This window comes from Myotis lucifugus, unplaced genomic scaffold, assembly GCF_000147115.1.
Source record: "Myotis lucifugus unplaced genomic scaffold, Myoluc2.0 scaffold_424, whole genome shotgun sequence".
Classification (NCBI taxonomy): Eukaryota; Metazoa; Chordata; class Mammalia; order Chiroptera; family Vespertilionidae; genus Myotis; species Myotis lucifugus.
In genome coordinates, this window is record NW_005871472.1 from 412,879 (window position 1) to 429,111 (window position 16,233).

Below are 16,233 nucleotides of genomic sequence, written 5' to 3' on the forward strand. Positions count from 1 at the left end.
CTGACGCACTGGCCACGTTTGTGTGACTCAAGAACGGGAGGGCTCCTTTTCTGGGTTTGGAGGGTGAGGATTCTCAGGGAGCGGGGGAGAGACTCTGGGAATGTGGGCCTGAAAAAGGCCTGGGAGAGAAGATGGAGAGGAACTAAGGAGGCTGCGTGGGGTCCGGAAGGAAGGAGCGTTCAGTGGAGCGCCTCCAAAAGTTTAAAGCAAGAGGCCTTCCCCACCTTACCGTCACCTCTCCTGGTCCTCTTGGCACTGCCCTGGCCTGCTGTGCTGGCTGCTTTGTGCTCCACTTCCTTCCCTAAATTGACTCTCCACCCTGCTCTCTGCCCAGAAGGCTGACCTGCAAGGTTACTGCAACAGGTTCCCCTTTCCTCTGGTTTCCGACTGGGTTCGGCAGGGGGACGGGGCCGAGGGAGGGAGGATGTGGCAGCTCCACGCAGCGCCTCGCCTCACCCCTTTGGGCTTAGGGGAACTCATACCCGGCACACTCCCTGTGCTTTCTTACACCTGCTCACACCCGTGTAAGTAGTCTCGTTAGTAAGCCTCCCTCGAATGATACTAATTTGGGTGGCCCACCTATTTTCCTGCCGGACCCTGACCAAAATAAACACTTGCCTGACTGCTCGGTAAAGCAACTGTCCAGCAGAGTTCGGAGGGAGAGTGGTCTGGGGATAACAGGTGAGGTTGAGCTTCGCCTGATTACCTGGTGAGATTCTGGCCAAGATGGGGCTTCCACCTGTGAATCATCAGGCAGGCACGTGCCAACCAGCAGACGCCATCCCAAACATGAAACCATGTTCCCGAACTTCCCACACAGGGCACGAGGTAAGTACCGCTCCCACGCGGACAGCGGAGGGGCCCTGTCCCCATGAATGCAGCGATTAATGCACAGGGACGGCTCTCGTAGGATTCTGCACCCACTGGTAGAGTCAGGTGCACTGCGGGTGACTTTATTCTTTGCTTATATTTCTAGGTACTTTGGGGAATGCACATGTTATTTTTATAATGAGAAAACAATACTAGTAGTTTTGGAAAAAATGATAGAAGGTGGAGGCGTGGCAAGAGTGTTAACAAACTTCCCGTGTGGTGTGAAGGACCCCTGCCTTATCCTTACCCTCACCAGCCTACCTCCCTGAGAACTCAGCTCGACCTTAGACGTGGCATTTGTTCTCTGTGCACCGTTTTGCTCTGGGCCAGTGAGAGGATGAGGTGAAAAGCACCGTGGAAACGGAAGTGCTGGAGAGCTCATCAGTGACTTTTATGATTCCTGCTGCTCTTTGGCCCTGCCCGATAGTCCGACCCCACCCAGCAAGCCTGCCTGTTCCCCACAGCTGACCCGTGTCCACCTGTGCGTGAGGCTCTCCGCAGGGCTGGCTCCATCCCCGAGAAGCCCTCGCCCTGCCCAGCTGCCGGCGCCAGGGAAAGTCCAGACCTGGCTGCAGGTGTTGGCTCTGCCCTACTCCCTGCGGGAACTGGACCAGTACTTCTGCTCTCTGGGCCTGTTTCCCTCGAGGGACAAAATGGAACCTAGCCCTCCAGCTTCAGGATTGTTGGGTTGGGAAAGGGATTTCCCTCTGCTTCCCTTCCCCTTCCCTCACGCCCCTTCAGCAGCTGAGAGAGGGGGAAGGCTCAGGGGCAGAGCCTCAGGTCCCTTTGAGAAATACACTGAGTGGCCAGATTGTTATGACCACCCCATCAGTACAATGAAGTGAATTAGTTATGCAAATAATAATAAAACCTTGAGAGTATTTGCTTAGGACGTTTTCAATATCCAGTATTTTTGGAAGTGTCAATGAAGTCCTGTTGGGGTGGTCATAATAATCTGGCCACTCAGTGTAGAGCGCCCCCTGTGGGAGTGTGGGAGGGTGACCTCCAGGAGCCTGTGGCTGAAGGAAAATCAATTAAATCAAACGAAGGAACATATGTTTTCTGTGGATTTTGTGTCAAGGCCATTAGTGTTGCTGGCAGGTGTGACTTTCTTCCCACAGTGGAGCTGAAACAGACCCCAGCCACCCCTGAGGGAGGGGCCCAGGCCCAGGGGAGGCCAGCACCCAGCCTGGCTCAGTTAACATGTCCTCAGTAGAGTCCAGAGCAAGCGACACAGCTCACCCCAGAGTGAGAAATGGCTTCATTTTAAATGTTCACATTGCCCGGAAGTGCACACATAACCATATAAAAATCATTTTTATTAAAATATAAAAGTTTTCCAATATATTGCATTGAAGACATTTATATAAAAAAAGCAATTGCAACGAACATGCTACATTGGCATTGAGATATTCTGAAAGCTTAAGTGCCCACGTTTAAACAACATTTTGGTATAATAAGCATATCCTTATATATTTCAGAGGGTACATATAATACTGAAAAAATACTTCATGTAAAATCTAAGTTTATGTGCATACAAAAAAGTATTACACTGAATAGCTTATTTCAAACTGAAACATTCAAAGTATTCAATTTCTTAGACAACATGCAAACATTTTAACATTTAGATTGACATTTTAAATATATAAACCATAATTCTTTATAATTTTATATCAGAAAAGAAAGTCAGACAGAACACATATCTACATTGTGCATGCCACAAACGCAAATGTGTCTTCAAAACGGAAAGTACTGGGTTAGTACACATGATTGTCACTTTACAAATATGGCTATTCACCTTCTTCATAATAAAATAGGAAAATCATGTATTATTTACATGAGCTACTAATTATTTCATTTTTTGGCAATTATTTAAGTAGCAGCAATTGGTTTAAAGATTGATGTTTAAAAAATCTAAATTTACCTCGATGAATACTGAAGAATATACATCTGGTTAACATAAAGATGCACAATGCAAGATGCTTTGATGCGATAGCTCTCCTCCCTTTCACCAAAGTCACAGACACATGCTTGTAACCACTGAGACTGTGATTCCATTTACTTAGCTTGCTTTTGCTTGTCACAATAGATGGGTTCCTAAATTAAATGCTGTAAGTTAAGGCTGCCTGATGATCTACATGATAGTTCCAAAGATGCTTTATCTCCATCCCATGCGTTAATGCAGGGGCTCTTCACTGTGCCCCCAGCTTCTACACAGAGTAGGCTATTGTCTGTAAACACACACACACACACTAGGGGCCCCTAACACGTACAGGAACTCTAACATGAAGTTCCTGTGACACAAAGCCCACAGTCGAGCGAGTTATCTTTCTAAAAAGTGACAATGTCATTCATCAGTGACACTGAACATATCTTAGTGAGGGACCCACCTAATGAGCAACCTGTAAATTGGAAGGCAGTGATCCACCAGAAGAAACATCCTCTTTTCATTAGTATTTGGAGGAAAATTTTTGAACATTTATAAAAACAAAACAAAACCCCTACTAATATTGGCAGATTAAAAAAAAATACTGTGTGGTGAACAGAGGTGATGAATGCTCTGACCTGGCCACTCTCCAACTTGGAACCTGCATGCAGGAAATCAGACTGAGGAACATTCTGCACGTCTCCTGGGCAGGCAGTTATGTCCTAGACTATGTGCAAGGCGAAGCCCAGAGTGAGGAGGAAGAGGCCGGAGTGGCAGGGAGCTCCGGCCCGGACTCCGGCCGATGGCATGCTGCTGGAGACCTGCACCTGAGAAATGATGAGGGCAGAGAGCGGGACGTGGGACGCCAGGGTAGGGCTGTCGGCGTTGATCAGGGATTCGATCTTCTCGGCTTCTCTATTGCAGGCCTCAATCTGGGAGAGGAAAATCATATTCTCTTACTATAAAACCACAGAACCCATGAAAAGGTCAAGTCAAATTCCACATCTACTCCAACACAGGGAATGTGCTTTCACTTTGTCTTTTTCTTAGCAAAGGAACATTTAATTATGGTCTTAATTCATTACATAAATAATAACAGCATCAATGGAAACCAAATCAGAAATGAAAGGATCCACAATGCCACTGTCCCTTCTTTTTCCACAATCCTGTCACTGCTTATCCACATTCAGACATTAGCTTTCATGGTTAAACACAGTCACAGGGAACGGACTTTCATGCCTGTTCACACATCTAATTGCTGAAGGAGCAATTAGAGGCAAGTAATTAGGCTGAACGAACTTTCTAATGATGGCAGTTTAGAGGCCGCTTGTATTCCCCCCGTCGCTTGGGCCCTCACTATTTTGATGCTGAAACTTGGGGGTCTATGTGAGTGAGGTTCACCTCGATATTGTGGGGAAGAAAAACTGGGGCCCACAAGACCAGCTCCTCCTCCCCAGTGGGAGCACAGACTCAGGAGACAGGAGTCTGTTCTGCTTTGTCACTGTGCGACCTGCCACTCCCTTGCCTCCCTGGGCCCAGCTGCCTTGTCTGTAGGATGAGCAGATGCATTCCATCTGCCCACACTTAGAGTGACAGCATCTCAAGCTCTCCCCTCCCCGACTCAGCATTCTGCTGTCAAATGTGTACCTGGCCCGTCACCTGGCAAAGTGCTCGCGGGTGCAGCTCTGTCCCTCAGACACCGCCAGCTTCTCCCTCCTGCCCTGCCGAAATGCCTCCTTTCCTCTCCTCACCACCTGATCCTCCCCATGCTGGTCTGTGCCCACCCCCTGCCAAGTCCACCAAACTTGAAGTTGACAACATGCCGCACAACTGTATGCTGAACCCCACCTGCAGAGCTTTGGGATAATGATCGACCGGAATGATCAGGATCACTATTTCGGATTCAATGCTGAAGTATCCAAATACGTCACACTGTGGGACGGACACGTGCATGCGGATCTTCTGAAGTATGTCCAGAACCGTTATTGGCTTTTTGTTCGTTACCTAGAAAGAGAAAATAAATTTCTATTATCAGAAAAAAAGAATTCCTCATTACTGCCTAAGCCAAGGGGCTGTTTTGGCCAAGGAACCCATCAGTGCAGGGCACTGCAGCTGGATTTGAAGTTGATGCCGATGAGGTTTTGCCTGACTTGGAGCTCTGTAGCTAAAATAAGCACTCGCACCAGAAGCACTGTTTCAAAGTGACTGTTCTGAGGACAATGGGGAGATGGGGGTAATTTCGAGGCAGTGACAGGTACTGGCTGCTACATGTCTGGGAGCCCTGTTTCCACCTGCTTTGTGTACCTGTACTTCAATGATTCATTCGTTAACAGTGGGCAGTAAAAGCGATGGCACAGAAAAAGAAAAGAGGCAGAACTCTCACGGGATGGTGGCTGGCTCTGGAAGCAGCCCACAGGGGAATGGGGCCGTGAGAGGGCAGGCAACCCCGAGACCATCTGGCAGCTACCAGTCTCTGGCCGCCTGGTTTTGCCTCTAGCCCTAACCTGCTTCCTGTGCCAGGAGGGGACCTTTCCCAGAAAGGCTCGCTGTGCTGCCCGGAGCAAGGTCGCCACCCAGCCAGGGTGTGAGGAAGGGAGCCCAGGATCGGGAGCCAGACAGCTGGAGTTCAAACCCTCGTTCCACCGCTTACGAGCTGAATGGCCTCGGGCAAGCTGCTTCTCTGCAAATCAGTCTCTTCATCTATAACTGGGACAACACACTCTACTCTGAAGGGTTACAGCCGTTTACCAATAAGGTTTCCACCCAGCATATAAAGCAACTTACCTTGGCAATTGTATCCAGTTTTTCTTTGTCAAATAAAACTCTTAACATCCCAGCACATAATGGGCAACAAGCACCTGTGCAACAGAAACCATGTCATCTGTGGTCAGAATTAGAACCAAGAACACAAAACAGTTGGGGACAGGACCAACCCTTCGCTCTGTGCTAGGAGAGTTGCAGCTGGCCTCCCTGATGACTGCACTTTAGGTCCCCTGACCAACCGGGGTCTTACAATCCATACATTTCCCCAAATCCTTCCTCCATCCCCGCTTCACCCGTTACCACTTCTCAGGGTGAGGGGCTGTGGTGTGAGGCAGCACAGAGAGACACGAAGCCTAGCCCTGCCTCGCCTCAACCCCACTGTGACCCTGGCAAGTGCTCTCCTGGGCTTTTGATTTCTACCTGCAAAACAAGGGACCAGGTACTTCAGGGATTCCATGGGTGTTTAACTCTAATATAACTTTAAAAATTATTTTAAACTGTTAAAAAAACCAACAGAATTATCATAACAAGGTCTCCAGGAGGAAGGGGGCTTCGGTTTACTCACTGCTGAGCCCCAGTGCCTAGAAGAGGATCTGGCACATAGTGGAAGCTCGAAAAACAATTGATGAATTCATGGGTGGAGGAATGGACTTGCTGGTCTGCGTACTAATCTGTTCTGACTTGGGATAAAGTCTCTTCTGCCTGCTCTGTTTAACTGAAGAGTAAGAGACTGTAAGGGAAGTTGTTTAAGAAAACTGTTATCGCTTATAATAGTCTTTTTACAAGACTTCCTCCATTATATGCAACTAAAACAACTAAATTGGATCCTAAGGCCAATCTAAGACAACAACTGTCTTTTGTTTTTCTCCTGGACCATGTGGGTTAGGCCTTCTCTCAATTTCAAATGTTTGTGTTCATCAAAACTACTTCAATTATTCATTCGTTAATTACTAATTCTTTGTTCATTAACTTTATGGTAATATATATTTTAAAAAGTAAACATTATGCATTTGAACAAATAATCATAATTTTAGTAATTAAATATTGCTTTATCTGTTTACTTATAGGTGTTTGGTATGAGATTTTGCTTGAAAAAAGTTGGCCGTATTGTTTTAAAACCACTGGATCAGATGATGTCTAAGGTAATCCACAGCTTTTTAAGGTCAACCCAGAGTTATGTACCTAATCAGTATCAGGTAGAGTTAAGATTTTTTTTGAAATTTTTAAATAAGCTCGTAACTCTCTCCTCAGGGACTCACTGTCTGGAGGCAGATAATCAAGGCTTCCCAATCCCGCCCCTGCCCCACCCCACCCCACATACCGGGTGGGACGATGGGTTTGCACTCAGCTGCCGAGAGCGAAGGACACTTCACAGCAGCACACTCCGTGACAGAACTGTGCTCTGAGAGGACCCCGACGGCCTGGCAGGGCCCATAGTAATCGACTGCCACACGGTCCGAGTAGGCTGCGCACACGCTACTGTAGGTCTCCCCATTGTGCCCACAGACGGGCTCCGTGGTTCTGCAGAAGGGCTGAGAGCAAATAACTACACTTAGCCTGGAAACCTGTATGGTGCACTTTTCCTAACTGAGGCCACACAGTAGGTCTCCCTACTTTCAGGAAGGAGAAAAGATGCAGATATAAGCTCTGGGGACCCTCTTAATGAAGCTCCTGAGGTGGGCTCCACATGGTGGAGGGGGACAAGCGGGCTGTCCCAAAATGAACTGAGATGACTGTTCTCAGCCGTTCTGGGACTTGGTGCTCACTCGTGTGAACTGATAGGAGATAAAACTCCCACTCCCTCAGACTTCTATCATTCCAGAAGTGCCCCGTTTGAAGAAAACAAAATCAACCTTCATGCAAATATGGAGGCTTTATCATTTCACACTTGGGTACGGGATAAGGAGAAGGAAGAGTGGAGAGATCCGTGGGGCAGAGAGACTCTAGGTCAGCGGTTCTCAACCTGTGGGTCGCGACCCCTTTGGGGGTCGAACAACCCTTTCACAGGGGTCGCCTAAGACCACTGGAAAACACATATTGAATATATAATTACATATTGTTTTAGTGATTAATCACTATGCTTTAATTATGTTCAATTTGTAACAATGAAAATACATCCTGCATATCAGATATTTACATGACGATTCATAACAGTAGCAAAATTGCAGTTATGAAGTAGCAACGAAAATAATTTTATGGTTGGGGGTCACCACAACATGAGGAACTGTATTAAAGGGTCACGGCATTAGGAAGGTTGAGAACCACTGCTCTAGATCCATTAGCAGGTAAGGACTCTGAGAGAAAAATAGCCAGGAAGAGGCACAAGAGAAGAGAAGACTGGAACTCAATGTAGCAGGTATCAGAACACAAGCTCCCGGGGGAGACTAACTGAGGAAGGGATTTTCCTGACAATGAGGACCAGGAAATGAGGAGCAACCATGCCAGGTGTTAGCTGGCTGTGGGCAGAGGCTTCCCGGGGAGAGGGGCCGGCACACAGATCAGTGGTGTGCGGGAGCCTCAGTGGGGTTGTCCGTGAGGTTACTCTTAAAACATGAAAACATGAATACAGATTCCACAACCTTACAAGACACAAAGATAAACTGATACAAAGACACTGTCTTAGAGAAATTTCTGATTACAGTGATGTGATAGGGACTTCATTGGAAGAGTGTTTGGAAAGAACCCTTTTCTTGGTTGTTTTAATGCCCATTCTTCCTGATTTGTTTTCCAGTGAGGGCCCATAGAACTACGGAAAGTGGAAATGGTGCCGACTCATGCCGAGGGGGGAAACTTCAAATTCTTTTCCTATAAGAAGCCACTCTCTTTCCTTGCTGGTACACTAGATGGGCAAAGGCACACACACTAGCAAGGAAGTCCTCCGGAGTTGGGAGGAAAAGGCCGTCTGGGGATGGTTCCTTTTAGTAGAGGGCCGAGTTCTCTGGATGGGGCAGGGTTCATAGAAGACCCTCGAGTGGTCTTCCTGCTGATTCATCTGTAAAAGCAATTTTATCTCTGTGACTTGGGCTTGTCAGCTATACAACTGTACCTGGCACGGGCCTGTGTACAAGAGGCTCTTCCCTCGCTGGTACAAAGTGCAGAGATTGCTGTGCTCCATGTGGTTCGTGTCACAAACAGGATCTCGGACCTGGTCGCAGGTGAGCTGTCGTGGCAAACACTCGAACTGGCTACACCCAAATTTGTCAAAAGTCGTCAGGCAGACTTGTGGTCTGGGTATGCACCTGAAAAACACAACGGTGCACCAGGAGCCAGGAAGGACTATGGGAGGGGGCGGCAAAGCACTGACAAGGACAGGAGATCGAGAGCACGAGAGAAACGGAAAACACTTCCTATCCCCAAGAGCTTATGGAGAGCAGGAGAGTCGAGCACACACAGAGCAGGCTATCAGGTAGAAGAGCACACACAAAATGCTAATGGGAATCAGTCATCCTGACGAGGAGCCTGGAGAAAGCACGGGTGGCGTGGTCCCTGGCTGGAACCTGGAGGTTAAGGAGGGCTGCACTGGCCTGAAGGCTGAGGAAGCAGCATATGCAAAGGTGTGATGCTCAAGACTCTGTGGTGCTGGGAGGGGCAGGTGAGCCTGAGGGCAGGAGCAAAGAATGCACAGGTAGGAATGGCATGACAGGAGGCCATCAAGTGGGGCTGATGCTAGAGCCCTGTAGTCAATAATAAATGAAACCTTTTCAGGGACTTAGTTTTTAGCTTGGCTGATATCAGTCTATCTTAAGAGGAGGCTTCACAACATGTGCTGAAAAATTCAGGTTTCTGTGCTTACGAGGCTGGGGACCTGATGCTGGCTGGTTGTGAGTCCCTGAGAGAACGTCACTCCATGAAGCCGGGTTTTCCTAGAAACATCTGGACCTTGCTTCATTCTCAACTCCTGAACTAAGAGGGATTAGGGATGATGATTCTTTTCTTCTTTAGACTTTTCTGCTTCCCTCATTTGTATAAAGAGTATTTATAACTTTCTACAGGAAGATAAAATGTTTAGCTTTCACTGGGTCTTTGAAGTAACAGATATACAAATATTAGTCTGTAAAACAAAAGAAGAGAGTAGCCAGCATTATTTAATTTCAAAGGAAATTACTTCCATCCTTTTAGGGATAAGCCTCCTGCACTGAAACCACCACCACCACCATCACTACTGCTATGTATGGTTGTCTTTTCTTGTGGGATTGAAAATTAGATTGTGTGCAGTTATGGAAATTGAAGATATTTGAAGGGAAATAATGGAAAAGAATATTTAGAACTTAATCAGTTATTAACATGGAAGGAATGAGAACCAAGACCATCAGGAGAAACTTGGTAATTTTACAAAGAAAAACTTTTCAATTTGAGTATCTATAATAATAAAAGTGTAATATGCTAATTAGACCAGACAGCCGAACGACCTTCCGGACGACCTTCCGGACAAAGCCGGGGCTGCAAGGGCTGAGCCCCTTGCATGAATTTCGTGCATCGGGCCTCTAGTATAGAAATAAGAGGACCAATAGGAAAAGTTAAGAACTGGGGGGTAAATTAAACATGGGTTACTGTCTAGCTTACTGTTGTGACCTACCATTTAGGAATATGCCTGGTACATACTTTATGAAGGAATACTTTTTATTTTTTTAAACAATTATTTTTGAACAGATAATACAAGCCCATGGTGAAACTGAAAAGGTGTGAAATGGTATATAGTGAAAAATAAGTCTCTCTCCTATTTTTGTGTCCCAGTCACTGAGTTCCCTTCACCAGCAGCAAACACTATTACTAAATTTCCATAGAGGACATACCAATCCTCCTTCTAACCCACTCTTGTATGGGAGTGCCTATTTCTCTATATTATGTTATCAAACGGTCTTTTTTTTCCAGAGTGGAAATCTTTTTTTTTTCTTTTCATTTTTTTAATGGTTTAAAGTATTACATATAGTATTACATATGTCTCCTTGTTATCAAACTTTTTATCTTTGTCAATCTGGTAGATGGAAAATGGTACACCTTGGAGTTTTAATTTAATTTACATTTTGCTTAATATGAGGAAGGTTAAGCATTTTGGTAGATTAGTAGACATTCATCAAATTCATTTAATTTTCCTCCTGGGCACACATCTAGATTACGTTTTCTCCCTTGCAGGCAGTTGTGGCCAAGTGACTAAGTTCTAGACAATGGAATGTGCTGGAAGTGGAGATGAATGCCACTTTTAAACCTGGCCCATAAAAGCTTCTCAGGAGCAATCTCCATCACCTCCCTTCTCTCATCGGCTGGCCTGATACAGAAGATACAGAGGAGGACTAGGAGGCCGAGGTCAGAGCTGGCAGAGTCACTAGACGGAAGGATCCTAAGTCTCTGAGTCACCATGTGGAAAGCCACCTGCTGAACATCCAAACGGACTGTATTTGAACTTCTGTTATGTTAAAGTGATGATACTTTGGGGTTTATATACAGTAGCTAGAGTTACTCACCCTAACTATTAAAAGCATCTTTTATTTTTATTTATTGATGAGAGAGAGAGAGAAAAAGAGAGAGAGAGAGAGAGAGAGAGAGAGAGAGAGAAAGAGAGAGAGAGAGAGATTGAGATTTCTTGTTCCACTTATTTACACATTCACTGGTTGATTCTTGTATGTGCCCTGATCGGGGATCAAACCCGCAACCTTGGTGTATCGAGAAAATGCTGATTCAAAGAGCATGTGTATTTCAAACCTTGGACAACACTAAGCAACTGAGCTACCTGGCCAGGGGTAAAAGCACCTTTTCAAGTGTTCAAGAACTATTTGTTACTTCTTTCTCTATGTTTATGTCCTCGGTCCATTTTTCTATTAGGTTATCACTCTTTGCCCATTTTTATATTAGACTGTTGATCTTTTTCACATTGATTTGTAAGGACTCTTACATTATAAGGACATCGGCCTATTCTCTGTGATATTCTTCCCAGTTTGTTATTTGTCTGTGACCATGAAGAACATTTTCATTTTCATATAGCTGCATTTTTCAATCTTTTATGTTGATTTTGTATTATACTCAGAAAGGACATCCCACTTTTGAGATTTTATACATTTTTTAATTATAAAACCAAGATAATCTATTAGAAAGATTAGCAAATAGAGGAAAACAAACAAGCAGATACTAAACAGCCCTCAATTCTACCTCCCAACACAACTATATTATCCTTTTGGCTTACTTCTTTATCTTTTTTTTTTTTTTTTTTTAATGCATAGCACTCTGTCTTCGTTCCATAGGAACTTTATGGCCTTAGATTTCATGGTATAAACTTTGCCAGATGGGCAACCAATTCCCTTTGCTATTTCTTTTAACACATCAGAAACTCTTCCTCTCCCTCCATACTGCACAGAGTTTGAAGGATGGAGAGAGGCAACTGCTTATTTCCCACAAAGTCCTTCCTAAGGAAAGGACGGTGGCACTGGGATGTGCCCTGCTCGGGCCCATGCGGCGGCCAGTGAAGCCCCGCTCCAGAGGCTGCACCCTCAGAGCCAGCAGGACACTTGCCCTGTGGCCACCACATGCAGAAATCCACGAAGGGCAGGTCACCTCTACCCTGAGCTCATGAGAAAACTGCAGAGAAAGGGCCCCTAATAAATAATTTCAAATAATACTGAAGCTGCATTTTCCAGAGATTTCTCACATTCAGTTCCTAAAATGGAGGTAGGTAAGTAAAAGAAAATTTCCCATTATTATTGGGCATAAATAATTAATAATTAGAATACATTCATTTCTCTCATCTCATGTTACCCCTCCTTGCCTCTCACTTTCTGTTTCAGTTTTTACAAAACTGTTGCTATAGCTCCCAGCATAGACTGTGCTATCTCATGGCCAGCAGTCAGGATCTTTGCTCTCTCTGCCTTCACTGCAACACCATCTTTCCTCCAGTGTAAACCTTGCCTGCAATGTCCCATCATCTTCCCAGACGAATGTCACATCGGATAGGCTTTCTTGGCTCCCCCAGGAGGCACCAGCTGCTCCACTCCCAGGCCCCCAGTCACACGGCAAGTTACCAACCAGCTTTCCATGGCTCTTGCCCTCCAGACTCCAACCAGGGCAGAGACCTTCTGAATTCATCTTTGTATTTTCATTGTCTGTACATACTAGATCAGCCGTGGGCAAACTACGGCCCGCGGGACGGATCTGGCCCATTTGAAATGAATAAAACTAAAAAAAAAAAAAAGACCGTACCCTTTTATGTAATGATGTTTACTTTGAATTTATATTAGTTCACACAAACACTCCATCCATGCTTTTGTTCCGGCCCTCCGGTCCAGTTTAAGAACCCATTGTGGCCCTCGAGTCAAAAAGTTTGCCCACCCCTATACTAGATGCTCATCTTCAGTTAAAAGGATGAGGAGCCATTTGACTTACCTTTGGTTTTTTGGGCAGGGGTTAGGATTACATGGGTCTTTTGAGATGCACGATCCGAACTCAAACTGCTGGTCCTGGAGGCCCACACAGCGAGCAATGCATGCACTGGGGTAGGTGCGTCCATTCTGCCCACACACGGGGACAAACTGGTCTGCACAGTTACAGGGCAGTCCTGAAGAGAGGAAACAGTCTCAAGATGTGGACTTGTATATGCCCCTTTCCCGTATATTTCCTTAGGAAGGCACACCACTAACAATCAGCAGAGGTCTCATGTTAAGATAGATTGAAAATTAAGTTTAAAAAAACTTGCCCTACAATCTCTGAAAGGCAGCAGGCTCTGAAAAGCCATTTGCTGAATAATGGCTTTCCTTTGTACCATTTATTGGCAGATAATTGAGGGCCCCCAGACTTTGATGCTAGGGTTAGAGACCCCTATAAACAAAGGTATAGGTAGAAAAAGTAAAGAATGTTCCTCCCAATCTGGAGTATAAAATCTAGAATTTAGAAGTTTAAAGTTTGGCTTGGGGGATTTCTAGAAGGTACCCACTTTGGATTTTAGGTAAGCAGAAGATGGACCAACAAGTACAAAAAACAAGACCAAGTAGAGAAGGTTATAACTCCTCATATAGGTTCTTCCCGTCTCCTTCTGGAAGGGGGAGAACAAGGTAAGTCGGGAAATTATTGTAGTTTTGAGGCTTAAGAATTTTTATGAATGTCTCTCTCTCTCTCTCTGAGTCATGTTTGGACTGGAACACTATCTGGGTACAAAATGTGCATTTTGGGGCCAGTAAAATCTCCTGAGAGTCTGCTAGCTAAATAGTCATGAACTTAATTTATCCCAGGACATGAGGGGCTGCAGGGAAAGGGGTCCTGCTAATTGTAAAGTCCATCTTTCAAAATCATTTAGATGTAAGCAAATACATAAATAAATAAATGTCTCCCGGCTACATCTTTAGTTCACTCTTCATTCCTATGGAAGTTTCATGGTTTTTCTAAGCAGAATTATTGTCCTTAGCAGAGCAGAGCAGAGTAGATAAAGGATAATAATAAATAAAGAACAACAATTAGCAATGAGGGCTGGTGCTTATTAGGGTTCATAGAGGATGGGGTGGAGTTGATCTTGCCTATACTTCCCCATCAGTCTGCTGTTCAATTCTTATTTCCAATGTGCTGGAGATACAATGTAGGTAAACGCTATCCTGTTCTCCCCAACCCCTCTCCAGGGAAAGAAAAATCAAATAGCTGTAGCAGTATGAAACAAGACAAGGGCAACCACCTGGTTCCTCTTTACCCAGAACCAGCAGTATTTCAGATCTGGGAAAAAGCAGAGGCCAATAGATGCCAGTAGACTGTGCTGCTGCTGTTGACAACTGCAGCTTCATCTCAAGAAAAGAGCATCTCATCTCACCAACATTTTCACCTACTATAGCTGGTGTGAGCATTCCAGTAGCAGAAAGCACAGGAAAGTCAAGAAAGTAGTATTCTTAATTGTGTTTGTTCAGAAAAATTCTTGTCTCAAAATTAAAACAATTTTCCAGGTTAACTTTTTGGAGAAATCCCTAAGGAAACCAGTGGAAAGAACCCATGTGAGGAGTTTACAGCCTTCTGTCTTGTTTTTGGTATTACCCTTTAACTTCCCAGAAATCCCCCAAGCCAGATTTCAAACATCTAAATTCTAGATTTTATACACCAGACTGGGAGAAACAGTCTTTACTTTTTCTACCTATAGCTTGGTTTATAGGAGTCTCTACCTTATATGAACCAGTGGGCTAAACTAAGGTAAGTCAAGGAATAAAGTGGTGAGCTTGGCTGGTGTTGCTCAGTGGTTGAGCAACGACCTATGAACCAGGAGCCCATGGTTTGATTCCTGGCAGGGTACATGCCCGGGTTTCGGGCTCGATCCCCAGTGGGGGGCAGCTGATCAATGATTTTCTCTCCTAATTGATGTTTCTATCGCTCCCTCTCCCTTCCTCTCTGAAATCAATAAAAATATATTTTTAAAAAAGAAAGTGGTGAGAAAAGCATCAGAACAGAAACAAACATAGAAAATACACAGACATTTTAGATCATGACCATACTTGCAGGGGTAAATGGGGTATTTTAGCAGGTAGAAAAATTCCATTTAACTAAAACCATCCCAATCACTGACTGACCCTGTTCTTTTTGCATGAAATTCCAGAATATTAGTGCTGGAAGGGCCCTAAGAAACCATTTTGTTTAATGCCTTCAATCCATAGAGGAGGAAACAGATCCAGAGAGGGAAAGTATCTTGCTCTCATAAATACAGATTATGCACTCATTTTACTGTGTATTTTTGCAATTGAGGCAAGACCAGAGAAGCTGCCCGGAAGGAAAAATGGGTACAAAGGGAGGCTGGCCTGCCGAGGACCGCTCTCCGTGACCACGGTTACCTGTGAAGGTGCGCCGGTCATCTTCTGAACTGTGTTCACTGAGGCACAGGCGGGTAGAGCACACCAAATTGCCAGCAAAACAAGAACAAACATTGCAGTCGATATTAAAGGATGTTCCATGACCTGAGAGAAATGAAATGTTGTTCCATATCATGCATTTATAAATAATCATAAATTTAAAGTTTAATAGTTTTAAAATAGAAGTTCTTGAAAATTGACTTCTGAATATACAATTTGGGAGTTAAATCTGTATATTTATATTTATATTTGTGTATTTCTCCCCCTCCCTCTCCCCCAAAGCCCTAACGGGCTGGTCTCACCAGACTGCTCCCTATTCTCTGAGAATGTTTCTGGCTGCTCTTCTGCCTCAAATGCTCTCCTCCTTCTGGACCAGCTCATCTCTCCAGGACCAGCCCTGATGCCACCTTTGGACCACAGATTCTCCCAATGCCCTTGCAGAAATAACTGGCTTCTTGAAGAGTGCTTGGTTTGCTACTTTTTGTGGCTCAAATTCTCTCCCCTCTTATCAAGGAAAGCATGACCTCAATCCCTCATCTCAGTCTCAGCTCCACAAGGCACTAGTATGCTCTTTTGTATAGAATAGATATTAATCAGTGAAAGTTTATGGAGAGAAGGAATTTGTTTATCCTTAGATATTTTCTGTGATACAAAGTACCTACTTGACATTTTTTTTTTAGCTAAGCAGAATATGAACTAACTCTAGGGCAGAAATTTGCAAGCCAAGAGCACTCTTTTTTCAAATAAGATCTCATACATAACACTTAGCATAGTGCATGGCATACAGTTAAGAGTTCAGTAAGTGTTAATTATTATTAGCTTTTAGTCCTTTCTTGAGGAGGCTTCTAAGAGAACTCCTCAGAAGTCCTGGTG

At 44.7% G+C, this 16,233-nt stretch overlaps 1 protein-coding gene across 3 annotated transcripts in view; it reads right to left on the reverse strand.

The window, feature by feature from the left end:
- Positions 1-2,838: 2,838 nt before the first annotated feature.
- The window catches only part of RECK (reversion inducing cysteine rich protein with kazal motifs), a 64,210-nt gene continuing 50,815 nt past the window's right edge, over positions 2,839-16,233 (reverse strand). For all 3 annotated transcript variants that reach the window (XM_014468060.2, XM_006102697.3, XM_023744031.1), the window contains 7 exons: positions 15,343-15,465; positions 12,932-13,103; positions 8,607-8,799; positions 6,882-7,092; positions 5,582-5,655; positions 4,646-4,801; positions 2,839-3,729 (listed from right to left, as the gene is read on the reverse strand). In XM_014468060.2, coding sequence (XP_014323546.1) covers positions 3,520-3,729; positions 4,646-4,801; positions 5,582-5,655; positions 6,882-7,092; positions 8,607-8,799; positions 12,932-13,103; positions 15,343-15,465 — 1,139 coding nt within the window. In that variant the 3' untranslated portion in view covers positions 2,839-3,519. The remainder of the gene's footprint in view (positions 3,730-4,645; positions 4,802-5,581; positions 5,656-6,881; positions 7,093-8,606; positions 8,800-12,931; positions 13,104-15,342; positions 15,466-16,233) is intronic.